Here is a 27,480-nt window from a genome sequence, read left to right on the forward strand (position 1 = left end):
GCCATCGCGCCTATGAATGGGGATCTACTGTAGATTTTGGTTGATTCCAGAGAAGACTCTCCATCTTGTTACCCCTTACATTTAAAAGAATTTAGTTGTAAGTTTTGTCTGAGTGATGACGTTTTTAAGCAGTGACCGGCTGTGGATGCGTCTTCCTCTGTTTTTGGAGGCACTTGGAGTCTCGGATTATTTACACTCACGTCCATGTTGTATCTTTAGAAATGTATCTGCGTATTTGCTAGTATGTAGAATTTTGGAAGAATTTTCCACTTGGGAATGTCCTCACGTTGCAAAAGTGTAGTGGAGTTTTCACTGCGAATTCACTTGCGGAAATCTACTTACAGCGCCAGCAGCACGCATGAGATTTTAGGGCTTCGCTCACACTGGCGATAACTCGCACAAGTGCCATCCAATGCAAAAATCAGATTGCTCTTGCACCAATTATTCAATGACTGCGTGTTTTTTCCAGTTGTATTTGGCATGAGAAAAACAATCACTGCATTCTGAAATATCATTCCGAAATCTAATGGGTGGGGGGAAAAAAAACCCATCACATGCCATACTGACCATCAGCATGACATCCGATTTTTACGGATACATTACAGTTCTGTAGCACTGGAAGATGTAAATCGACTGCTCATGGATGATCAGTGAGAAAAAAAGTACTCCTCTCCTAAATGAAAATAAATAGGATGGATTTATTTTTTTTTATGCAAGTGGGAACTGTGACAGAATATTTCTATCCCACCTGAGAGCGCCATGATGTAGGGGCTGAGTCCCTGATTCCAGCAATGTCACTTACCGAGCAGCTTTCTGCAGTTTTGATAAAATCACTGTTTTATTTGCCGCAGATCTATCCGTTCTTTGAGCTCTGCATAACCCCGCCCACAACACCGATTGGCAGTTTTCTGTGTACACTTTGCATAGACAAAGCTGCCAATCAGTGGTGGGGGCGGGGTTATACAGAGCTCATGAATATGGAGGACTACATGGCTGCAGGTTTACTAGTCCTCTAGTGATAATCTCCTGCTGATAAAACTGTGATTTTATCAAAGCTACAGCAAGCAGCCGAGTAAGTGACACATCACTAGAATCAAGTGGAAAAAAAAAACCTCATGACGGATTCCCTTTTAAGAAATATCATGCACTGTGGGCATTCTCAAGTCTGCAGTTACACACTGCGCACTTGTACCCCAAAGCCGGACGATCCCTCTAATAAAGAGACACCTTTACAGAGGGGCTCTGAGTGGACAATCACTTACAGTATATAGAAATCAGTATAAGCATGTGGCTCTGTGGCTGCAGCGACCAATTGGTAATTAAATGCCGACATATAGACCAGTTTGTAGATATTTATTCTTTAAATGTTTTTACAGAAAAAGCAACTTATTTTTTTTTTCAAGTAAGTAGAAAATTTGTAGAAACTGTACATTTCTGACATTTTTATACAAAAGGCTACCTGCGGCCACAAATATCCCAGGAATAGAACTTGTATCAAGAAAAATGTTGCACCCACTCTGAACAATCAGAGGAAAAGTATAATAGAAACACGTCCCCACTTGGAGCTGCATTACCCCTTTAATTGCAGAAGACCTTTAAATAGTTATGACTGATTATTGATTTTGCCGATGAGGCCGTCTCTGTTTCTGTTTTGTTCCACAAGTTCTGCCATATAAGACTGAGCCCCTCGGAGCAAAGCACTTTGTTTTCTGTAGCGATTTTGCTACATGTTCTGAATAGTCAAAATATATTAAAATTTGAACCTATGTAGATTTTCTAGTTTAAGCGATCAGACATATTTACATCCAGTGCGCCATCCAAAAATATATGTATGTAAGACCTTACCAACCAAGTATCACTATAAACCCCGGGCCACAGAGGGCATAGTCATCTTCACAACCAATATTACTGTTTATGGCTCCAAAGCATCAAGAATAAAAAAGGATCAACTTTACTTAAATTAGTACTAATCAGAAATCTCGCCGTGAATCCTGCTTCTGTCGCCATATTCCCAGGTATCTGTTCACTAAGGCTGGGCTAAAAGACGACTTTAGCCACAACCAAGATTCATTCGATGTCTCTGCTACGTAAGCGTATGCGGTTTCTTTGCAACCCCAAGGGTACTGCAACAAGCAAGTCACAAGACGCTAACCTCGATGGAATTTTTACAACTTGCTTGTCACAGTATCATTGGGGTTGCAATGCGACACCTTTCACTCGTACAACTCTGCGATGTAGGTGATCAGGATCACAGTATGTCAGAGTTGGAAGGGAGCTCCGGGGTCACCGTGTCCAACCCCCGGCTCAATGCAGGAGTCACTAAACCATCTCAGCCTCTGTGTGAAGACTTCCATTGGAGGAGAACTCACCAGCTCCCGTGGCAGCCTGTTCCACTCATTGATCACTCGCATTGTCAAAAAGTTTTTTCTAATATCTAATCTGTATCTTCTCCCTTTCAGTTTCATCCCATTGCTTCTTTTGTTTCCATGGGCGAACGAGAATAACGATCCCTCTACACTGACATCCATTCAGATATTTGAAGTAAAAAAAAAGTCTCCATCTTGGTCAGAGCGTGGAGAAGATTAACAAAAATATGTCTCCATTCTATCAATCTGTGGAAATCGGACTGTACTCAGATGTCATCCGAGTGCAGCCTGATGTTTTACACAGACTCTTTGACTGGCATGTCTGAGTGCGATCGGAACATCAGATCTAACTTGGGCTTGCTGCGATTTTTTTTTTTTCTTCCTCGGACAGACTCTGTCCAAGAAACATCTGACATGCGATCCAACGTTTTGGAGAGTAAATGCAGAGATGGTCAGATCACCCCGACTCCTTTTACAATATAAATAAAGGCAAATATTTTACATTAGTTTACAAATGAGGTTTCGCCGTGATTTATATTTAATGGTGGCTTCATGGGGTAAATACTGCACAATGCAGGGGCCTATAACACTCCGCCATGACCACGGGATTTCAGTCTTTGCCCCGTGTAAGGGAGAGTCTCGCTACAAAGCATCTGTTAATCCATTACAAAAACAGACTTCATATAATGATGAGAAACTTTCATTATATTATTCTAGATTCTTCTACAAACATTTCATCAGTTTCCAGATCTTCTATGGTCAAGAATAAAATATGTTCATCTGAATGTAAAAACATGATGTCTACTGTACAAATGTCTATCAAAGTATCCCAGACCAGCTAGTGAAGTTGTAAAAAAGCAAAAAAAAAAACAAAACACACAAGCTGCCCAGCAGTTTGATAAAGTCAATCTTGTAAAAAGAAACCCAAAAAAACTTGATTTCATCTTTAAAAACTTGCAAAATAAACCTCACTTTTAACACCCCCTACCCCTCCCAAATAATCTACATCTTTAGTTTAGCTGCGTAGTTTCAGCAATTTCATCTTCGGTTTTCTGGAGTTTTTCATATTTTCTTTTGAAAAATCCAAGCTGGAAAAAAATAGAAAAAAAAAACTGACTTAATATAGCAATTATGCATTTTTGTTCTGACGCCTCTTCAGGATGTAGAGAACCAGATCTCTGGCGCCACCTATTGCAAGTAGCAATCCTAAAATCTAAAAGTCAATATTGACCCTTTAACGAGCTATTCCGCATGGTTTAGGGTAAGAAGCCAAACCGGAAACTCTATCTGCAGACACGTGTTTTGGCGTGTTGCCCCCTCATCAGTGCAAAACAAGAGATCTTATTTGGCTGTATGAGAGACCTCTGACTGGGGGGGCCTAAGAGGTGACGTTTCTCTTCGAAAAGAGTGCCAAGCCGGTGTAAGGAGACTTACAGGCCATGCAATGCTCTGCTGGGAATTTAAATAAACAAATGACCTCTTCAGAAGGAAGAGAACTAGATCTCTGGTGCCGCCAATAGGATCAAGTCAGATCTTATACTTTGCACTGATGATGGGCAAACACCACGAAACACGTATCTGTAAATGGAGATTCTGGTTTGGCTTTTATCCTAAGTCATATTGCAAGACTCGTTAGAGGGTTGATTGTGACTTGTAGGATCTCTACTTCCAACAGGTGGCGCTATAGAGATCAAGTCCTCTTTCTCTCTGAAGAGGCAATTTGCAAGTAAAGTAACAAAGATTACAGCTGTTACCCAACAGAATATCTCATCTCCCCACAATATGGGAGCAGGGATCGATCACTGCTCAAATTGGGGAAAAATTGTGTTCAAGAATAGAAAAGAAGTTGCAGGAAAATCCCAGAGAGCTGTAACGGCAGTCACTTTGATTTTAGTTTTGGAGAAGGAACCCCCCCAAAAAAGTGTGAAGTTAATTTCAACAACCTGCCAGTAGGGGGCGACAACAGTTCATATTTACTAAGGAGCGTCCTGCAATGCAGCGTCCGGGCTCCTGGAGGCGCTGAGCATCAGGATGGATCTTATAGACAAGTATGAACAGCTCATCCGTAAAGCCAACCGCAGGGGAACAGAATAAAATAAATAATGACATGGACAGGCATTCAACCTGTATAAGGACGTGTGGACAAGTTATAATAGTACACATACAGCATAGCCTTGCTGTGGATCCGCTGCTATAGATTTGTTTGGGTTTTTAATGGGAGACCCCCAGATCCCAAATCACCAGAGAAATGCACAGAAAAATCCCAGTTGTGTATAACAGTGAAATGTAATTACTGCCCCCCATACCTTCCACAAAGCGGCCACCAAAGCAGCGAGAAGTAGGAGCCCGGCAATGACGCTTCCGACCACCACCCCTATAGGGACGTCAGCTTTTTCACCAGGTTTTATAATGATCAGAGGAATCTGTAAAAAAAAAAAAATTAAATGTGAAGAGACTTGAATCTGCAGTCGTCTGATTGCGTGTCATTCAGCTTCTGTGCAACCCTGCTGCAGACTTGTGAAGCCTCTCAGTGCATTGTCAGGATTCTCTGGTGTCAGGGCCAAGAGCAGGCGGTCATGTGACCACAAGTATGCGATTTACATATTTCGGTCACATTCCGACTAGACTTGTATGGCCTCACTCAATTCGCTTGTATTGAGTGAGGCTCCACACGTCTAGTCGGTATGTGACTGCATGTATGCAAATCACATACTTGTGGTCACGCACCCACCCGCTCTCCGCACTGAAGAATCCTGACAGCGTGCAATGTCACATACAGTGACTGCAAATTTAAGAATCAAGTGAGGACAAGCCCTTCAAGTGGTCATCATGCCATGAAGGGGAGGAGGGGGTAATGGATGCACAATCATATGCCCACCCAGGATCACGACACATAAATCCACCTGACACAGATTAAAAAGAGCATTTAAGGAGAACTTTTCACCGAATTTTTCTTGTTGAGCTAGACCTGGACACAATGTAACAGTGGCTGCAGAATGTAATAAAACGTTTGATTTATTTATTTTTTTTTTAATTTCACCTCTCAGTTGTGGAGATATTAGCAAAGTATTTGGCACTTATCGAGTTAATTTTAGCTATACTCAAGTGGGTGTTATCAGATAGTTTTGACTGGGAGGGCGTGTATTTATTCCCCTGAATTACATTGCCCAATCATAAGCTGGATGAACACACAGGAGAAATAGAACACGCCCCCAAGATGGCTCAGAGCAGAGTTTTCTGTCTGAAATGTTTGCCAGCATTTATCTCCTGGTCTAACCTCCTGCATGGAAAGTGCTGGGAGTAGAGAATGATGACTAACACCTTTCAGAAAAGGACCTGGCAGTCAGTGAGGGGGAGGAGCAAAGATGACTAACACCTTTCAGATAAGGTCCTGGCAGTCAGTGAAGGGGAGGAGCAAAGATGACTAACACCTTTCAGATAAGGTCCTGGCAGTCAGTGAGGGGGAGGAGCAGTGCAGCAGAATTTATCTGTGTTAGGAGCCATTATATCAGCTCTCCTCTCACAGCAGTGTCACCTCTGCAGTACTGCCCCTCCCCCACACTGCCTGTTCAGAAATATGTCAGTCACACTATTGTCTGTTGTGCTCACGCGTTTGTACTCAGTCTGCAGTGAGATCAGGCTGTCAGTCATTATTAATCTCACATAGGAGCAGCCTGTCCTGAGCTATTGTGGGAGCATGTTTCTCTCTCCTGGGTGTTGCTTCATGCTTATATTTGGGCAACATCTATCAGAGGGAGAAGTACACACCCCCAGTGAAAACTATCTGATAACACCCACTCGGACTTAACACAAATGAACTTTAGGGGCCCAAATACTTTGTTTGCTAATATCTCTGCGATGGAGAGGTGAAAACAAATGTTTTAATCCACACTGGAGCCACTATTATATCGTAAGTTCAGTTCAGTTTGAAAAATTTGGTGAAAGTTCCTCTTTAAGTAGTTAATCGTCAGCAATCAGATCTAGCTCCTATCATTGCTGTTAAGAGGCAAGTGCTGGCTGTACAACACAGCGGTCACCTGGACTGTGTATGATGCGGATTCAGCTCCTGAGGCCACTCCATACACATGAACCCGTACAGATATTGGGAAGGATTTAACAGGCTTTTCCTGGGACTTTAATATTGATCAATATCAGGAGCAGGATCCCATGATGATTTAAAAGACCACTGCTCACCAGAAGTGGCACAGCATCATGTAGTGGCCGCAGATGGTACTGCATGCTCTCATTTACTTATATATTACACTCACCAATAACTTATTGTTGTTGACGAAAAAAGTGTCAGGATTAATTGTTTCAAGTGTTGCAGCCGCTACCAGCTCCAATGACTGGAATGATGACTGAAAGACAATGAAAAGAAAACCTTTTGTTACATACTATAGCTGGATGGAGCCACCGAACCACAATTTTAATTAGAATGTACCCAAAAGTATTATTAGCTTATTGTTTCATTACTAATGGAGGACATAGGAGATAACTGTTAATAGAACACTCGAATGATATATGTCTCTTAAATGGACAGCAGTGACTGAAATAGCAGTCTTCCTAACTCTAAAAGGAACCTTTAATCATCATGTTTTAAAGCCTCAAATTCTGTGGGGTTCACTTCTTAATAGCTCTTAATAGTGATGATCACATCTTTGTTTTCCTAATACAGAGGTCCAAGTCCCCTGCACAGAGGTAAAACAAAAACTCTTCTCTCCGCCTTCGGCCACCACTAGAGGGCGCTAACTGTATACGTGTAACTGAATGGTAGCTTAGCATGCACATAGCTCGGCAGCTCCATCTAGTGGTGACTGCAGGCAGCAAACATGCTAGCTTCTAAAGTCTGTTTCTCCAAATCCAGAGTAAAAGTATGATATTGCTGCCCTCACAACAAATAAATACTGCTTTTTTTTTTTAATAACCTAGTCTAATATGTGCAGGAACTGTCCCGATGTTCATACTGTGTAACATCCCATCCATTTTTTTTAAGTTTTATTCTCATGTGGGACTAGCTATCCCATTCTGTCTTGATCTCCAACAATGTTGGAGGATATGAATAAAGTAAAAGATATTTTTATTATCAAGAAGATGTGCTGGATCATTATGGATTAACCATCCATTTGTTTTGAGTATCCCTTCACCAGCACTCTGCCAGCACTATAGGTGCAAGAACTTCCTTTCCCTCTGTTCCCTGAATGGATACCATCTTTCACAGAACGATTACTTCCCTGCACTATTCCCAAATCCCTCCTTTCTGTTATGCCTGTATTTAATATGACATACAGGGACACAGACCTTTCTCCACTTCCCATTAGTTTTGGCATCTCTGTAGATGGATTACACTTGACAACAGGCACTTGACCGCATGTTATATGGGGGACACCTAGTGGCCTGGAAATTAGAGAGACTTTTCGGCCTGAGAGAGATATTTTGGATAAACTTTGCTAGTCAATGCATCGTTTGAGCCTAAGGTTACTGAAATGACAGTGACCATACAGCGCTGTCTATGCAGGATATTTGGAGCTGTGAATTAGAAAAAATGCTCAGCTGCTTCATAGATATATTATTTGAAGGGGTTGTCTAACATTGGATAACCCTTTATTAATGGTCCCAGGGTGCTGCCCCTCCGTTCTCAACCTTGTGTCTCCCACAAGTCTCCTCACATAAAAACGTGTCATGACTTTTTATGTTAGGAGACCAGATGGAGGCACAAGGTTAAAAGTGGAGGAGCAGCATCGGCCCCAATGGTAGGTATCCCTTTTTTTTTTTACTATGTGCAGCATCTTCTGACCATTATTAAAGGATTGTCCAGAAGTGGACAACCCCTTTAAATTATTCCATTATAAGTAAGTTAGGTCTTATAGCAACATGTACCTCATATTGCTGACAGGATCACCGAAGTTCTGATTTTTATAATATATGACCTTTAATCAGAGTGAAATATATTCTAGAAATCAACCCGCAATCACAAGAATAATCTGCACCTGTCATGGCCTCAACATGTGATTTCCAAACCATATCCTAATTTGGATCATCTCGTCTTTTGTGCTATATTACATCTTTAACTGCAGAACTTTCAGCTTTCTGTTAGTGAAAGGGAATCTGTCATCGGGTTTTTGCTATCCAATCTGAGGGCAGCATGATGTAGGGTCAGAGACCCTGATTCCAGTGATGTATCACTTTCTGGGCTGCTTATTGTCATTTTGATAAAGTCACTGTTTTCTCTGCTGCAGATCTAGCAGTTCTCTGAATGCTGAGCTCTGTAATACCCCGCCCACACCACTGATTGGCAGCTTTCTTGTACACTGAGCATAGGCAGAAAGCTGCCAATCAGTGATGGGGCGGGGTTATACAGAGCTCATGAATATGGAGCACTACATGGCAGCAGGTTTACTAGTCCTCTAGTGATAATCTCCTGCTGAAAAAACAGTGATTTTATTATAACTACATCAAGCAGCCCAGTAAATGACACAGCACTGGAATCAGGGTCTCTGTCTCTTCAGGCTGCTGTCACACTATCAGTATTTGGTCAGTATTTTACATCAGTATTTGCAAGCCAAAACCAGGAGTGGAACAATTAGAGGAAAAGTATAATAGAAACATATGCACCAATTCTGCATTTATCACCCACTCCTGGTTCTGGCTTACAAATTATTGAAATCACAGGATGGATTGACATTTTATTGAAATGCTAGTGATGGAAAAATGGAAGCCACATTTTCAAAACATCTCGATTTATTCAGTATTGACAACGAGTGCCATATGCAGAATTTGATGCCTCGGCTGCTATCAATCAGACTATTCTCCAGAGGGTCCCAGGAGCCAAGATGACGATGCCAGACCACATGTTGTTTATGCTACTGTGAGCAGCCTGCATGGCCTACACATGCTACCATGGCCTGCAGCGTCTCCGGACTTGTCTCCCATTGAGCACATCTGGGACGTCATTGGTCGACAAGTACAAAGGAGCTGCCAGCAGAGGATCTTGATGATTTGCCCAAGTGCATTCAGCAGAACATTCCTCAGACAACCATTAATGACCTCACTGATACCAGACAGGGCGGTAAGTGCCGGGATTTCCATTTTCTCATCATTTGCAGATCATTACCATGTCTATCCTTCCTGTAATTTCCATAATTTCATAACTTTTCTTTTCTTGGTGTAGAAATAAATTCCTTGTATGTTGGCTTACTGGTGAGATTTAGTGAGCTGGCAGCAGCAAATCTGAAGAAGAAAGGAGGGAAAGAGAAAACGGCAGTCCTAACCAATGATGTGGACGGAGTGGTGCCTCAGACTACTGTAGACCCCCTGTAGACAAGGGGGCTCAGCTGTAGTCACAGATCACAGAACTACCTTAGGCCCCTTCACATGTCCGGGTTTCCAGTACAAGGGACATCACACACACGTACCCATTACAACCTATGCTGCTACGTATAGCATGGCGAAGTCACTTGGTTAGCACCCGAGCATGCTATATAACACCTTATCCGAGCACGTTCGCTCATCGCTACTTAGCCCCTATAAGAATCATGCCTATAGTCTAGATTTTTCTCTGACTTTCTTGTGCACAAAACAATTTTAATTCTTTATGCAAATGTTCGTGCTCGGTGCGTCCTTTGTGTACATCTTGATGCCTTTTCTAATGTAGATTGACATCACTTGCTTGTACAGAGCAACCACTGCCTGAGCTAAAAATGTGACTGTGCTGGCGAGCAAGCCGTATCAGTAAAAGAGGCATGTGAGCAGGTACCGCAGTCAGGAGAGAGGAACATCTGCTGCGCACACACATGGCCGAGTCTTCGGTTGAAGTAGTGCTATCTCTGGGCAAGCGAGCGCTCACAATCTACATAGTGGTAGGTGGCAAGGGATGGTAATGGAGAGGGGAGAAGGTGGCTCCTCCAGGGTTGGACTGAGCACACTAATTTGCATAATAAGTAAACATCCTTATCTGCAGGAGGAAGGTAAAGAAAACTATACTACAGTAATAAGTTTTATTGGGGCTTAGTCACCTATAGGTCTATCTGATTGGTTTAAATTGGGTTTTGGGGGTGACAGACTCCCTATAGAGAAGCGGGTCAAAAAAGGAAGTCAAGCAGAAGCATGGGTAAATATCAGAAAATTATTATTATTATTTATTATTATAGCGCCATTTATTCCATGGCGCTTTACATGTGAGGAGAGGTATACATAATAAAAACAAGTACAATAATCTTAAACAATACAAGTCCCAACTGGTACAGGAGGAGAGAGGACCCTACCCGCGAGGGCTCACAATCTACAAAATACAATTGTTACCTAAAAGTACTAATTGTCATTTTGTTCTTTTTTTTTTAACTAAAGATAGGTGAAGACCTGAGTCTGTTAGGATCGCCACCACTACCCCAAGGTGTTTACGATGTTTGGTTCAACACTTACAGCAGCAAATGTCCCGTTCCAGATTCTGGTAGACACATTAACAAAGTAATCTTCTCTCAGCTGAAGATCCTTCATCAGACATTTGAAGGTGACGCATCTTGTATTATCACAGGTCTGAAAAAGATAATGTCTACATAAGTTAGGTCTTGTAAGCAATAGGTTTGGGGCTTATACCTCTTCCAGAAAAAATCTTAAAAGGGGCTTTTACAGACAGGCACAATTGTATTGTCAGCAATTCAAAAGGCTAGAAAATTAAAAAAAAAAAAGGTATTTACCCTACCCATCCCTCAGCTGCTCCAAATCTGATGAGTCCCGAATGTCATGCCAGTTTATGTACAGCCACAGCATGGACAAGTGTCCACGGCGGCCAATCATTATCAGTGGCTGGCTGCGGCAATGATTGACTGCACCAGTTACATGTTTGTGTCAGGGACCGGATTACCCAGTGATCTGCTGCAGCGGTGATATGTCTGTGTCAGGAACGTCTTCACTGGAGCAAGAAGTAAAGACTGGCGAGAGACTAAGGAGATTATGCCTTTTTTGCATCCAGTGACTGGTTGCAGCAGGAAACATCTGGACCGTAGTCTGGTGCTTCGGTAAGGCGAGTATGGCTTATACGTTTCTAAGCTGTTTTCTAATTAAGTTATCCTTTATAAATATCCCCTTTAATAAACCAAAAAGTTAAGAGTGAGAATGTGAATAAGAAGTAACATCATGGTCTCATCAGAGTGGTGGGACAATGAAGATGGTCCATTTAGGATTGACTTTAGAAGACAACGTAGGATCGTGGGTCAACTTCTTTCTTGGGTGTGTCCACGTCTAATAAATCCATGTTACAACGCACTCGGAGGGTTTCACAACACCAGTCACATTACCAATATGTTATTAATAGTAATAGCATACCAAAATTGGCTGTAGATTGTTATGGCATCTGCTTGTATTTATTGGTGGATAGTTTCTCGGTATAAAGAGCTTTTTGTCCTCATGACAACACTTTCTATGTTAGAAATGTTTCGAGTTTAACACCCTTCATCAGGCATTCACAAAAGAGTTAATTCACATATGTGAAATGAAAAATCAGGGTTCTGGTGTGCCTAGGGGTGGCCACATGTGTGATGTACGGATGTGTCATATGTGAATAGACCCTCTTCTTGAACCCTGATGAAGGGTGTAATACTCGAAACATTGCTGTCTATCCCTCTACCTGCTACGGTGCGAATAATGATCATGAGACATTAATAATAAATTGTGTTTGAAGTATTCTTCGGTAACGTTTGGGGACCTGTTCCTTCTTCCTCTACTGTATCTGGACAGGAGCTTAGTGGTTGGCTCCATAGGAACTAGGACACACCGTAAACCTACATAACAATTAATAGTAGTGCTGCCTACACTGTTTTTTCACTTTGTTCATATAAAAAAAACTAGGCCTACGTTAAGACCACCACTTCATTAACATTAGCAATCATACTCTATATTTGTAATCTTTTAATATAAGCATGCTCACAAGGTCATTGTGAAGAAGGGGGATGTACAAATGATCTGTGATAACACCTATAGTGAATGCGCTGAATGTTGTGTTCTGTCTCATCTACTGGATGCTGAGGTGATACCTTATATTGCAATCCTATCTGTAGCGATAACGAGACTGCTGAAAGTCTTCTGTAAAGATCAGAAAGATCAAGTCTCTAGTATAAGACCGACAATTTAGGCCGCTACTCTCTATAGTATCAAATTTATACACAAAACCAAGTATGCAGTATGCTGTTGTGTGTGTGTGTGTGTGTGTGTGTGTGTGTGTATATACATACATGTATATACACACACACACACACACACACACACACACACATGTATATATATATATATATATATATATATATATATATATATATACACATATATATATATATATATATATATATATATATATATATATATACACATATATATATATATACACACATTATATATATATATATATATAATAGTAATATATTATAATATGTATATCGGTCAGAGCACACTTGCGTCTGCATATTATTTATTATTGCGTCTACATATAATTACTCACCTGTCCCGGGTCACGTGATAGGCCTTGCTGCTTTTCCCTATGGCAAGCTTTCTCTGTTCTAAATGTATCCCGAATAATGTGGTAATCCGGCAAACATCTCTGATACCATCACCCTTTTTAGGCCGACTCAGGCAGCCGTGTGCTGTTTGAGTATTCAAAAGCACAGCTTCCCACTATCATGTGTCTTGCAGGAGTTTGCCTCATCATACACTTCCCTCATTAGTATAAACTATTACACTTCATCCGACAGTCTGCAACTACTTCCTACCACCCTGTGAATCCTGGTGCAACTGCACTCACAACTTTGCTGTTATACAGGTCCTTCTCAAAAAATTAGCATATAGTGTTAAATTTCATTATTTACCATAATGTAATGATTACAATTAAACTTTCATATATTATAGATTCATTATCCACCAACTGAAATTTGTCAGGTCTTTTATTGTTTTAATACTGATGATTTTGGCCTACAACTCCTGATAACCCAAAAAACCTGTCTCAATAAATTAGCATATTTCAACCGTCCAATCAAATAAAAGTGTTTTTTAATAACAAACAAAAAAACCATCAAATAATAATGTTCAGTTATGCACTCAATACTTGGTCGGGAATCCTTTGGCAGAAATGACTGCTTCAATGCGGCGTGGCATGGAGGCAATCAGCCTGTGACACTGCTGAGATGTTATGGAGGCCCAGGATGCTTCAATAGCGGCCTTAAGCTCATCCAGAGTGTTGGGTCTTGCATCTCTCAACTTTCTCTTCACAATATCCCACAGATTCTCTATGGGGTTCAGGTCAGGAGAGTTGGCAGGCCAATTGAGCACAGTAATACCATGGTCAGTAAACCATTTACCAGTGGTTTTGGCACTGTGAGCAGGTGCCAGGAAGCATGAAGTGCTCCAAAATCTCCTGATAGCTAGCTGCATTGACCCTGCCCTTGATGAAACACAGTGGACCAACACCAGCAGCTGACATGGCACCCCACACCATCACTGACTGGGTACTTGACACTGGACTTCAGGCATTTTGGCATTTCCTTCTCCCCAGTCTTCCTCCAGACTCTGGCACCTTGATTTCCGAATGACATGCAAAATTTGCTTTCATCAGAAAAAAGTACTTGGGACCACTTAGCAACAGTCCAGTGCTGCTTCTCTGTAGCCCAGGTCAGGCGCTCCTGCCGCTGTTTATGGTTCAAAAGTGGCTTTACCTGGGGAATGCGGCACCTGTAGCCCATTTCCTGCACACGCCTGTGCACGGTGGCTCTGGATGTTTCCACACCAGACTCAGTCCACTGCTTCCTCAGGTTCCCCAAGGTCTGGAATCGGTCCTTCTCCACAATCTTCCTCAGGGTCCGGTCACCTCTTCTCATTGTACAGCGTTTTCTGCCACATTGTTTCCTTCCAACAGACTTACCATTGAGGTGCCTTGATACAGCACTCTGGGAACAGCCTATTTGTTGAGAAATTTCTTTCTGGGTCTTACCCTCTTGCTTGAGGGTGTCAATGATGGCCTTCTTGACATCTGTCAGGTCGCTAGTCTTACCCATGATGGGGGTTTTGAGTAATGAACCAGGCAGGGAGTTTTTAAAAGCCTCAGGTATCTTTTGCATGTGTTTAGAGTTAATTAGTTGATTCAGAAGATTAGGGTAATAGGTCGTTTAGAGAACCTTTTCTTGATATGCTAATTTATTGAGACAGGTTTTTTGGGTTATCAGGAGTTGTAGGCCAAAATCATCAGTATTAAAACAATGAAAGACCTGACAAATTTCAGTTGGTGGATAATGAATCTATAATATATGAAAGTTTAATTGTAATCATTACATTATGGTAAATAATGAAATTTAACACTATATGCTAATTTTTTGAGAAGGACCTGTAGGTACATGTTACCTTACTCATCTCACTTAATACTGGTGTTTCCAAGTTAGGTACCTTATTAATATTTTAATATACTATTCCTATGTGTATTCACATCCCTGCAAAAAAGTGTCAGGTTTGCCAATTCATCACTGTTATTCTGTGGTCAACCATCTGCTTGCTGCAAGTTCCTGATTGCATAAATCTCTTCCATTAACCAATTGTCTGCTTTAAGCCCCGATTACATAAGTCTATGCTATTAACCATTTGCTATCTTCAAATCCCAGTGTCACATCTCCTCTGGAACCTGCTGCTGCGATGTTTGCTTCTGTCACCATGCGCCATTGTATTAATTCTACAGGCGGCACGGAGACATGGGAAATGGCGCAGGCTCTGTCCTGTCACTAGGAATGGGGTGGCGGGGACCTGTAATACCGCCCAGTCTGGCAGTATGGGTGTGTGCTGTCTAGCTGTAGTAATCAGCTCCCTGCTCCAGCTAATTGGGAAAGCAGCACACCCTACAGAAGCTCCAAGCTTACTGCTGGAAGCGGCCAGATATACGGTACTTCCAGCAATAAGCTGGGAGCTTCAGTAGGGTGTGGTGCTCCTTCTCCAGTTCATTTGAGGCCTAGGCACACAGAGAAGTGATTCTGTAGAATGTGTCCATCTTGTCATTGGTAGATGCGTTTATATACTTTTGATCAAAAATGTAAACCAATTACGGTACCTTTTTACATTTGCAGCAATAGTGAAGTGAATGTATTCAGTAATGATAAAATGCTGTGGCTTAGTGTTTGTATAATCGTGACACTTTTTAAAAAAATTATCATATTTTTTTTAAATACATTAAACAGAAAAGAAAACCCTAATTTACGCAATAGGTCCGTTTCTAATAAAACCTTCCTTTTAACACATGAAATAAAACAAAGTTATCAGATGACCATCAGAAGAACTTGACTGACGTTCTCCCTTAGACGACTCTACTTACTAATTCCTGGGTATTCGTAAACTTCTCTTCTGTGAATGAAGTCGTGAATTCTTTTTTTCCAATGTGAAGAGGGTTGGTGACGGCATTGCAACTAATTCCTTTAAACTGGAAAAGAAATGGAAATATAAAATCAGTGATGACGAGGTCGGGCCAGAGACAGGACCGTGAAGCCTCTGTTTGTTGAGGACGGCTCTTAGCAGCACAGATCTGCTGAGGCCAAAGCAGCGTCCAAACTGAAGAATTTTCTAGATGTTTTTCACAGCTCCGCGAAGCAGGAAAATAGTTCCACATGCTCTGAGGTAAAGGTCACTGGAATGAATAGTTGTAGATTACGTGGTGCTTGTGATTTTACAATGGGAGGTTAATGGTTCTGCCAGTTACAGCCTCAATTTTCTAATAAGATATTAAAGGGAACTTGTCATCTGATTCCTGCTGCCTAAACCGCGGCCGGTATGAATCAGAGCCTGGTTGCACAATTTTGGAGAAAATATTCTTTAAAGATAAAGTGATGGGACAATCCAAGGGCAGCATGTATGAGACACTGGCTGCATGATTTCTGTGGAAATTCAGAGAAAATATATTTTTTTTTCATAAACCGCTGGGGACCGAGCGGCACAGGAGACTAGTCAGAGAGGTAGGACCTCGGCAGCCTCTCCCCGCCCACTGCCAATGACTGACAGGTCTCTCCCTATGCAGTCACGCAGGGAGAAACTTGTCACTTGAGGGGAGCAGGCAGGGAAAAGCCTCCGGGGAAAATTAATGAAAATTTCTGAGCAAAAATGGACCCGTGTTACGGATATTAAAATCCACAGGAAATTGTGTGGATCTCAACAAGGATTTTATTATTTGCAATAAAAATGGTGAAATCTGAGGCAACAAAATGCTCATGTAACAAGTGCGATTTTGCTGCTGAGAAGATGAAAATACGATGCAGAAAAATCCAAACCAAATCCGCACCAAGCAAACGGAACCTTCATACTGGAGCCTCTTACCTGGTCTGTCTGAATATCTGTGATGTACATCAAGGGATTGTTTCCTTTGGTAAATTCTGGCACGTTCACAGTTACAAACGCCGAAGTCACTGGAATGGTCCCAGTACTGATCTAAAATAACACCGAGATATATATGTCACCAACAAAGAAAACCGGTGTGAAAGAGGTCAGCACCCAATAATGAGGCGAGAGGTCCGAGCTCGTGGTGAGCGAACGTGCTCAGATAAGGTGTTATCTGAGCATGCTCGGGTGCTAACCCAGTGTCCTAGGCGTGCTCGAATTATATGTTCGCGTCCCCGAGGCTTAATATCTCGTGGCTGTTCAACAGCCGCAACACATGTAGGGATTACTTGATTGTTAGACCTGTTTGTAATCCCTGCATATGATGCGGTGGTCTAACAGCCGCGGGTACGCGAACATAATATTCGAGCTCTCGGTGAGCACATGAGCATGCTCAGATAACACCTTATCACAGCACGTTCGCTCATCACTAGTCCTAGCAATAAAGGTATGTGCAGAAAAATCTGCTGCGAATACTGGAATGTTGGCAAGAAAATCGCTCCGTAAAATACGACCGTTTTTGCAGCATTTTTTATGGGGTTTTTTTTCCAAAATAAATTTTAATAGGTGAAAAAAAAATGCAAAAATGCTGAAAGAATTGGCATATTCTGATAAGAAACTGCTTCAAATCTGTAAGGGAAAATAATCAGCGTGTGAACGAGATTTCAGAGATTTCATTCAGTTTGTTGGTACAGTAAAATGCTGCGTCTTTGCGTTTTTTTTTTTCATTAAAAAAAAAAAAGAGTGTGATCATACCCATATTATAGAAGAAGGAAACTTTCTGAGGCTACTTTCTTCCAGAAACAGCGCCACCTCTGTCCACAGGCTGTGTTCAGTATTACAGACTACCTTCAATAAAGTAACTAAACCTTTCTTCCATGCTTTATCCTATTTCATTGTATTTCTAATTACAAGCAGATGGGTGGAGGTCCGGGTCCTGAAACCCTCATCGATCACTCAAAAGCCAAAAACCCACCGGAGAGGTGCACAACTCAGGAGACAGGAGCGCGGGGGTCTCAGAACCCAGACTCCACAATCTGCTTGTAATTATAAAGGCAATTACATAGGAAAACACGCCACAAAGGTTTAGAGGCTGAGCTGAAATACCGAACACCGTCCATGGAGAAGTCTACAAGTAAAAAGAGACCATTTTTTTCCCAAACTCGGAAACTGACATGTTTGTATTCTAATGGACGCTGATCCGGGGCGACGCTGATCTGGGGCGACGCTGATCTGGGGCGACGCTGATCCTTTCATCATGTCGGATTTCAGACTTGGTTAATAAGCAGATTAAGACTTAGACAGGAAAACCGTTCGGCTGGATTCTGCAGGTGTTATATAATCCCATGGCCAAGTGATATCGGCGTTAAAATAGCTTTTCACCAGTGTGAACAGTGCTCTGCCCAATCTCCCAATACGTTCTGTAAAGTCGGGCGGCAAACTGGTACTAGAATCTAGAAATTCCTTTTTCTTATTTCACATCTTCCTGTTTACCGCCAAGTCACATATTTCCAAAACTCGAATTTTCCACAAAAAAGACTTCTCCAAGAAGACGGTCTGTTAGACACATTAATGCTTAGATGGGTGACAATCTACTTCCCCATATTTAGGTCTTTTTCTATAGCACAGTCCTTTCTTCCAGCCTCTGAGTTAGAGGTTTTTAGTATTAAATGCCTCAGTTTACTTACAAATACTCCATGAAATCCTCCTCATCCTCCCTGATCCTCCTCTGGTTTCCTGATGGTCTCTACTTACTGGTCTCGGTCTTGTTTTAACCCCTTGAATTTGTCTGCTCAGTCATTCACCGGCTGCAGCGGCGACTTGCCTCAACTGGTGATTGACCAAGTGGCCATTGTCGACCATTTATAATTTGCCAAAACTAACGGGCATTGGGAAAACACCGGAGCAGGACCTGCAGGCAACCAGGGAAAAGGAGAATGATTTTTTAAGGGCTTGTGTATTATTGATCCACGTCTGATTCAATAAAACATCGGATCGCACCCGGAGCAACGTTAGTCTAAGGAGTCGTGCACACGTCCCGAGTTTGATCCGATCATTGGATCTCACTCGGCCAGCAAGTCAACGAGTCCGTGGAAAACATAGTACTGCACTCAGATGACATCTGAGTGCAGTTCAATTTCCACGGACTGACAAAATGGAGAAGATAGAGAGGATGGAGACATTTTTTTTTTCTCCACCTTACCTTCTCATCTAAGAGAATCAGATTACACTATGGTCAAACTCTTCTCACACTATGTTTAGAGTTTGATCAGCGTGTGATTTGTATAATCGAACTGATTCCCTCGGATGAGAGAATATACGCTCGTGTGACCCTACCCGAAAGCTTTCCAAGACATTTAAAAAGTAATATGACAGGATACAAATTCTGGCTCCACTAAGGAGAGTTGACTAATGACAAATTTAGGATTCACTTTATTGAGAATTGTATAAATCCCCATAAATTCCAGTATGCCACTGTGCCATTGACCTAGAAAACCGCCATCTTTTTCTATAAGAGACGTGCACACAGCCTGTGGAAGAACATGAGATTATAACATGCAGGCATAGCGTAGTGCATCTCATAAAGCACAGTTTTGTTTCTCCCTTGTTCTGCGTAATAAACTCTGTATGAAATAGGTAAAAAGGTAGAGTGAGGGTCTCTAACACACTACAGTAATTCATATAGTTGCCATGTGCATGATCCATATCTGACGACGGGCAAAAGGAATTGCTAATAACCTATATCATCTACTGAAGTTCCTCATGGGTGGAGCTTATCTGTTTTCTTTATTCTGATTGGATAGATTAACAATACAGTTATACTGTATGTTTCTACAATGATTATAGGTCTCTTTAGGTGGATAGATTAAATAGAAAGAGTAAAGATAAGGTGAAAAATTAATATTTACCTTTAGAGTAAAGTTATATTCTGGACCAATTTCTCTAAGATGATTTATAGTTGATGGGACACTGGCCCCGGAAAATACTTCATAAAAGTTTATGCTTGAAGACCTATTAATGAATGCAATGACATGTGTTACTCTAGAGAGTATGATACAAGTTACATAACAAACATACAAAGAGATTGCATATACCGTATTTAAATACATCAGAAAAGGTTTAGGCTTAGCCCGGACCGATGGAGGGACTTACACATGCTTCGCATACACTGATGGTACGCCCTTACAATCCTTCCTTTGGTACTACCCCAGTCCCATGTTTTATCATTGGAGTTTCCAAAGTCTCCACAATGATCCACTATTCCATTTTTTTATTCCAGTCTCAAAAAATGGTGTACATACTACATGGACGTAGCTGGAGCAGACTAGACAGGGATGTGTCCTGGGTGCCAGAGAAGGAGCCAACAAGCTCCCCTGCCCACACCCAAGCTGGTCAAGTCTAGCTACAAATCTCATTCTCCTAACCCCAGCATAGACATGTACATTCAGCTTGGCAGAATTAATAGGTTGAATGGGGAGAAGGGACTAAAACACTTCTGTAAAACTCTGATGGTGACTTTTCTTTCCTGAGATTAAAAAAAACAGGATTTGTTGAAATTTAAAGGGACAGCATGTTTTTTTCCCCCCATGGAATCTGAGCAGCATGATGTCAGGGCAGAGACCCTAATTCCAGTGATGTCTCACTTTGCTGGGCTGCTTGGTTCAGTTTTGTTAAAAATCCCTTTTCTCTGCTGTCGAGGTAGCAGTGCTCAGAATGCAGAGCTGTGTATAACCCCGCCCACACAACTGATTGGTAGCCTTCTGTGCACATTGTCATCAAGCTGCCAATCAGTGGTGGGGGCGGGGTTACACAGATTAGCTGGACTGGCTTCTTTGTCAGACCTAGTCAGACAGTGATAATCTCCTCCTGATAAAACGCTAGTTGTATTGAAATCTGTTGAGCAAGTGACACATTCCTGGAATCAGTCTGAACATTAAATTCCTCTCAGATTAAATAGCAAACACCTGCTGACGGATTCCCTTTTAAAGAGAGATCTTACTTTTTCTCTGAAATCTCCAATCCAGGGAAAATTCGCACCTCCCTGTATACATTAGATGGTCAACCAGCACCTCTAAATTCAATATTATATAAATTTATATATATAGCCACCTTTATGGTGAAAGATGCCAAAAGCTTTATATTTTTTCAACTGGCTTTTGGTTTATGGCTTGGGATGGGGATAGATTAATTTTTAATTTGTAATATACATAATTTTTTTGTGAGGCAACTGTAGATAAACATTTTTGGTAGTTTTTCCTTCATTTTTTTTTTTAACATCAAGTTATTACTACTGTATTGCATGGATAAATAAACACAGGCTTTTCTGTCATATGAAGTGTAATCTTTAATAAAAATGTGTGTCTTTTGAAAAAATATATATATTTTGTGGCAGGGGGGTGCAGGAGGACCCTTGTTTATTTATTTGTTACTACATTTATTGTCTTATGATTGATATCAACATATATTTAAATACAGTAATTTATCCCCCAAGAGTTCATGAAAGATCTCTAGGTTAAGAGTTACATATTTTTCAATTCTCAGGCATTTCACTGTAACAGGGAATCTGTCAGCAAGATTTCGCACCCAAATGATTCATTTGTGCATGTAGCTCTTTCAAAGACAAGTCCATCAATACCTTTACATGGCCGATCTGTTCCTTAGTTACTGAGAAATCAGCGTTTGAATCGATATGCAAATGAGGCTGAAGAACTATCTGTAGATCTGAAGCCTCTGTCACTCCAGCTCTATTCCCCATCCTGCAGCCCCGCCTCCTGCTTGGCTGACAATATAGAGGCTGCCATTCAAGCAGGAGGAGATGGCGCTGGACAGGACGAGAGTTAGAGTGACAGATGCTTCAGATAGTTCTGCAGCCTCATCTGAAGATCTGAAGCCTCTGTCACTCTAACTCATCTTGTCCAGCGCCGTCCCCTCCTGCTTGAATGGCAGCTGCTATACTGTCAGTCAAACAGCAGGAGGCTCTGCAGGATGGGGAATAGAGCTGGAGTGACAGAGGCTTCAGATCTACATATAGTTCTTCAGTCTCATTTGCATATCAATTCAAAGGCTGATTTCTCAGTAATGGAGGAATGGACTGGCCATGTAAAGGTATTGATGGACTTGTCTTTGAAAGAGCTACATGCACATATAAATAGTTTAAGGGGGTGTGTAAAAATCTTGCTGACAGATTTCCTTTAATTCTGTGATTGAAAAAAGAACATGTACAGAAGTCGAATTGCTCTCACATACAACAGTCAGGATATACAAGCACTGTACCTTGTGAAGTGAATCTCAGCGTCATACTTTACAGGTATAGATATGTTCACTGCATTGTCTGGCTCAAAATCTTCATAACTTTCACTGTAATAAAATAAAATTGAGCTATTGCGTGTAGATGGAAGAACATATTTAATGGGGTTACTCAGATTTAGTTAAAAAAACATTTGTTTTTTTTTAAACAGTGTCCCTTGTTATCAAGTAACTATTTTCTTCTATTTTTATGTATATGAGCATCCTCTAGATATCGCAAAGTTATGTTTTTGTAATATATATTATTACCTTATTTTGTTTCCTTCTCCCCCAAACCCCATGCCGCAGTGCCGTTTTAGATGGCCAGTTCATGCTCCTTTAGAAGCTGCTTTCAACTGCTGCTCAGCAAAGATCCCACTCTATTTACAATCAGTGCAGTGGAATTTCCATTTCTGAGTACAGGAGTGGCGAGAGGAGGCTCACAGTTGGCCATTCCCTCTCTTCTTTGATTGTTTGTTAATAGAGAACAGATCTTGGCTGAGCAGCATTTGAAAGCAGCTTCTAAAGGAGCATGAACTGGCCATGTGAAACAGCACTGAAGCATAATAATTGGGAGGGAAGAAAGTAAAAGTGAAGCTTACTACAAAAATTCATAGCTTTGCAATGCCTGGAGAATAACTAATGAAAGAAAAAGGATAGTAACACTTTAAGTGAATGATGTTGAGTTGCTATGAAGACAAAAGTGCAAGGACAAAAGTACAAGGACTTGTTTTTCTAATTTCAGACAAGTGCTGTAATATGGCACAAATCTACATTAATATGGACTGTACCTTGTAGCCTGGAAGTAGATATAAGCTTTGTCATGAAGATACTTCAGGTTGAAATCAAATCCAATATCAAATGTGACCTAGAAATGAAGTCAAGGTTTAGTCAGGTAGTCAGGTAATTGTCGGGGTGCAGAGGTTGTGGTCGCCCTCGGGCCCCGCAGTCTGAGCCCAATACTGGGGGTGCAGGGGCTGTTGTAGATTAGGTATAAAGCTATACTTCTGTGTATCCCACCTGTATCGCGGCGCTGGCGACAACCAATTTGATCGCTAATTAAGATGCTACAGGTTGTCAGAAATGTTTCCAGATTCCTCACTGACGATTCTGCTTAATTTTGCATTCCCTACAGGTTTGTTAATAGAATTAAGGAAAGGTTGAGGACCTGATGGAAACTCAGCTGGTGACATTATTAGGGGTCACAAATGTTATATAATTAGCTGCCTCTTTAAGGAAATCAGAAGGGTCAATATCTATAAATAAATCTGGATTCATTTATATGTAATTATGGCCAAACTGAAGAGACCGCGACCATCCCAACTAACCCCTGCAACACCAAAACCCACAAAGAATATCATATATTAAAGGGGCGTTCTTATGTAAATGACGACACATCACTAGAATTCGCCATCGCTTTATGATTAGTGGGGTCTGACTTTTAGTGCCCCCATGGCTCCGTAGAATGAAGGGCTGCATTGATCCTTCAGAGCTGCATTCTCTGCACTTTTATCCCTGCACAGCGGCGCTCTTGGCCAGCAGAGCGGGGACCTGCAGATTCCCTCATTTTCTTGAACATTGCCTCGCTGCACCAGTTGGCTCAGAGTGACCACAGTGCATAAGAAAAACTATGAAGGGGGCACAGCTCAGAAATAGTAATGCGGCCCCTTTATTTTTAGGATCGGTGGAGGTCCCAGAGGTCAAACCCTGGAAATCATTACTGACATGGGAATACCCCTATAATCACTAAACAATGCTAGAAATCCAGGAATTTTAGATTCTAACCCCCTTTACACCATGGATTATGGATCAACCTTCCTGCATTACCCTACGTCAAAAAACGATATTGGGTGGTCTCCGAGTAATGTTAATAACTTTAAAATACCTTCTGCTGGTCCTTCAGGAGAGGGAATCCCACCTGACAGCTGACGGACCCCTGTGTATTGCCGACTTGGCACAAAACTTCTGTTCCATCGTTCTGCAACACAAGGAACTGTGTCAGCTCAGAAAGCAACATGTGCAGTCGCAGGGGGCCCCAAGAGATAACGTGGGCCACTACCATCTACACGGCAAGTGGAATTGTGCACTATGAGGAGCTATCGGACTGCAAAGAGCCCATATATTGTTCTTGCCCAGGAGTCTCGTCTGTCTGTGTCCACCCGTGTATAGATGGACAGATATTACCTGCTAGAAATGAGCCACTTGCTTTTATAACTACACTAGATGGTGGCCCGATTCTAACGCATCGGGTATTCTAGAATATGCATGTCCACATGGTATATTGCCCAGCCACGTAGTATATTGCCCAGCCACGTAGTATATTGCCCAGCCACGTAGTATATTGCCCAGCCACGTAGTAAATTGCCCAGCCACGTAGTATATTGCCCACCCACGTAGTATATTGCCCAGCCACATAGTATATTGCCCAGCCACGTAGTATATTGCCCAGCCACGTAGTATATTGCCCAGCCATGTAGTATATTGCCCAGCCACATAGTATATTGCCCAGCCACGTAGTAAATTGCCCAGCCACGTAGTATATTGCCCAGCCACGTAGTATATTGCCCAGCCACGTAGTATATTGCCCAGCCACGTAGTATATTGCCCAGCCACGTAGTATATTGCAGAGCGATGTAGTATATTGCCCAACCACGTAGTATACAGCACAGAGCCACGTAGTATATTGCCCAGCCACGTAGTAAATTGCCAAGCCACGTAGTATATTGCCCAGCCACGTAGTATATTGCCCAGCCACGTAGTATATTGCCCAGCCACGTAGTATATTGCCCAGCCATGTAGTATATTGCCCAGCCATGTAGTATATTGCCCAGCCATGTAGTATATTGCCCAGCCACGTAGTATATTGCCCAGCCACGTAGTATACAGCACAGAGCCACGTAGTATACAGACTTAAAATAAAAAATAAACATATACTCACCTTCCAAAGGCCCTTTGAAGTCCTGGCCCTGTGTGCGGTGCACGCGGCAGCTTCCGGTCCCAGGGTTGGTATGAGCGCAGGACCTGTGACCGTGACATCATGGAAGGTTCTTCTCGCAGGACATGTGATGACTTCGCGGTCACATGACCGTGACGTCACGGCAGGTCCTTCTCGCATAGCATCCTTGCCACCGGAACCTGCCGCTTGCATGGAGCGGTCACCGGAGCGTCGCGAGGAGCGGGAAAGGCGGCGGAAGGTGAGTATATAATGATTTATTTTTTTTAAATTATTTTTAACATTAGATCATTTTACTATTGACGCTGCATAGGCAGCATCAATAGTAAAAACTTGGTCACACAGGCTTAATAGCGGCGGTAACGGACCGCGTTATGCCGCGGGTAACTCACTCCGTTACCGCTGGCATTAACCCTGTGTGAGCGGTGACTGCGGGGAGTATGGAGCGGGCGCCAGGCAGTGACTGCAGGGGAGTAGGGAGGGACTAATCGGACTGATTGGTCGCGGCAGCCATGACAGGCAGCTTGCGAGACCAATCAGCGACTTGGATTCCATGACAGACAGAGGCCGCGACCAATGAATATCCGTGACAGACAGAAAGACAGGACAGAAAGACGGAAGTGACCCTTAGACAATTATATAGTAGATATTATTTTCACTTTACCAATGAAATGTCTGATTTCTACAAAGCATCTGGAATATATGAAGAGTATCATGCTGTTTGGTGTATACCAGGGCTGTGGAGTCGGTAAGCCAAAGCTCCGACTCCTCAATTTCCATGACACCGACAAACTGAACAATGCTATTTAGGTTAGCAAGTGAGGAGGCACAGACAGAAGACTGCAGGGTTTGCTGGTAGTTGTCAGGCACACAGGTGGTACACGTGGTTCGTGGACCCACTGTCCCATGGGCCTAGGGTTGCTGTTGTGAATTTGGATTCTGGGCTCCCCCGGTGGCCGCTTGTGGAATTGGACTTGTCATCCTCTTTCCTGTTTCACCTGATTCCATCAGTAGTGGGTGTCGCTATTTAAGCTCATTTCTCTGGTGGTTTCTTGCCGGTCAACAATGTTATCTGATGCCTCTCAGTGCTTGTTCCTGCTTCTAGACAACCACTAGATAAGTTGGACTTTTGTCCATGTTTTGTTTTTGCCTATTTGTTCCAGTTCACAGCTGAAGTTTTGTTACTGTGTCTGGAAAGCTCTCGTTGATCAGGGATTGCTACTCTGGCGTTATGAGTTAATGCCAGAGTTTAAGGTAATCTCTGGATGGTGTTTTGTTAGTGTTTTTCTGCTGACCATGAAAGTATACTATCTGTCTTCTGCTATCTAGTAAGCGGACCTCAAATTTGCTAAGACTATTTTCCTGCTGCGTTTGTTGTTTCATCTGAACTCACCGTCATTATATGTGGGGGGCTACTGTCTTCTTTGGAATATTTCTCTAGAGGTGAGCCAGGTCTTATATTTCCCTCTGCTAGCTATTTAGGTCTTAGGCCAGAGCTGGGCATCTAGCGATAAATAGGAAATGCTACCTGGCTATTTCTAGTTGCGCGGCAGGCTTAGTTCATGGTCAGTATAGTTCCATCTTCCGAGAGCTTGTCCTTCTATAGGCTTGCTATGATCTCTGCCTGCAGAGATCACGACAGTTTGACCGGCCAATAAAGTGTTAAAGACCCAGGTTGAGAAAGGAGAGTTATAAGAAGTCTGCTGGAATTTTTTTTTTTTTTTTTTTTTTTTTTTTTCTCCAGTCTGCCTTGCTGCAGTCTTTTCTCTCTCTCTCCTCCTAATCTCTGTATGCTCTGTGTGCACCTGACAATAATGGATCTCCAGAGTGTAACTGCGGGTTTGAATAATCTCATCACGAAAGTACAAAATTTACAAGATTTTGTGGTACATGCTCCGGTATCTGAGCCGAGAATTTCTTTGCCGGAGTTCTTCACAGGGAATAGAGCTAGCTTCCAGAATTTCCGAAATAATTGTAAGCTTTATTTGTCCCTGAAGTCTCGTTCAGCTGGAGACCCTGCTCAGCAGGTTAGGATTGTGATTTCCTTGCTCAGGGGTGACCCTCAAGATTGGGCCTTCTCATTGCCAGCAGGGGATCCTGCGTTACGCGATGTGGATGCGTTTTTTCTGGCCTTGGGCTTGCTTTATGAGGAACCTCATTTGGAACTTCAGGCAGAAAAAACTTTGATGGCACTATCTCAGGGGCAAGACGAAGCTGAAGTTTTCTGCCAAAAATTCCGTAAATGGTCTGTGCTTACTCAGTGGAATGAGTGCGCCTTGGCGGCAACTTTCAGAGAAGGTCTCTCTGATGCCGTTAAGGATGTTATGGTGGGGTTCCCTTTGCCTGCAGGTCTGAATGAGTCCATGACAATGGCTATTCAGATTGATAGGCGTCTGCGGGAGCGCAAACCGGTGCACCATCTGGCGGTGTCTATGGAAAAGACGCCAGAAAGTATGCAGTGTGATAGAATTCTGTCCAGGAGCGAGCGAC

At 42.2% G+C, this 27,480-nt stretch overlaps 1 protein-coding gene across 1 annotated transcript in view; it reads right to left on the minus strand.

Annotated features, from left to right (window-relative positions):
• Nucleotides 1-3,053: 3,053 nt before the first annotated feature.
• The window catches only part of ITGA2 (integrin subunit alpha 2), a 165,850-nt gene continuing 141,423 nt past the window's right edge, over nucleotides 3,054-27,480 (minus strand). The window contains exons 21-30 of the mRNA XM_077285240.1: nucleotides 23,923-24,015; nucleotides 22,829-22,905; nucleotides 22,026-22,109; nucleotides 19,661-19,763; nucleotides 16,692-16,802; nucleotides 15,700-15,804; nucleotides 10,785-10,898; nucleotides 6,635-6,724; nucleotides 4,673-4,789; nucleotides 3,054-3,454 (exon numbers count right to left, since the gene is read on the minus strand). Coding sequence (XP_077141355.1) covers nucleotides 3,377-3,454; nucleotides 4,673-4,789; nucleotides 6,635-6,724; nucleotides 10,785-10,898; nucleotides 15,700-15,804; nucleotides 16,692-16,802; nucleotides 19,661-19,763; nucleotides 22,026-22,109; nucleotides 22,829-22,905; nucleotides 23,923-24,015 — 972 coding nt within the window. The 3' untranslated portion in view covers nucleotides 3,054-3,376. The remainder of the gene's footprint in view (nucleotides 3,455-4,672; nucleotides 4,790-6,634; nucleotides 6,725-10,784; nucleotides 10,899-15,699; nucleotides 15,805-16,691; nucleotides 16,803-19,660; nucleotides 19,764-22,025; nucleotides 22,110-22,828; nucleotides 22,906-23,922; nucleotides 24,016-27,480) is intronic.

Source organism: Ranitomeya variabilis, chromosome 1 (genome assembly GCF_051348905.1).
Source record: "Ranitomeya variabilis isolate aRanVar5 chromosome 1, aRanVar5.hap1, whole genome shotgun sequence".
In the NCBI taxonomy this organism is placed as follows: Eukaryota; Metazoa; Chordata; class Amphibia; order Anura; family Dendrobatidae; genus Ranitomeya; species Ranitomeya variabilis.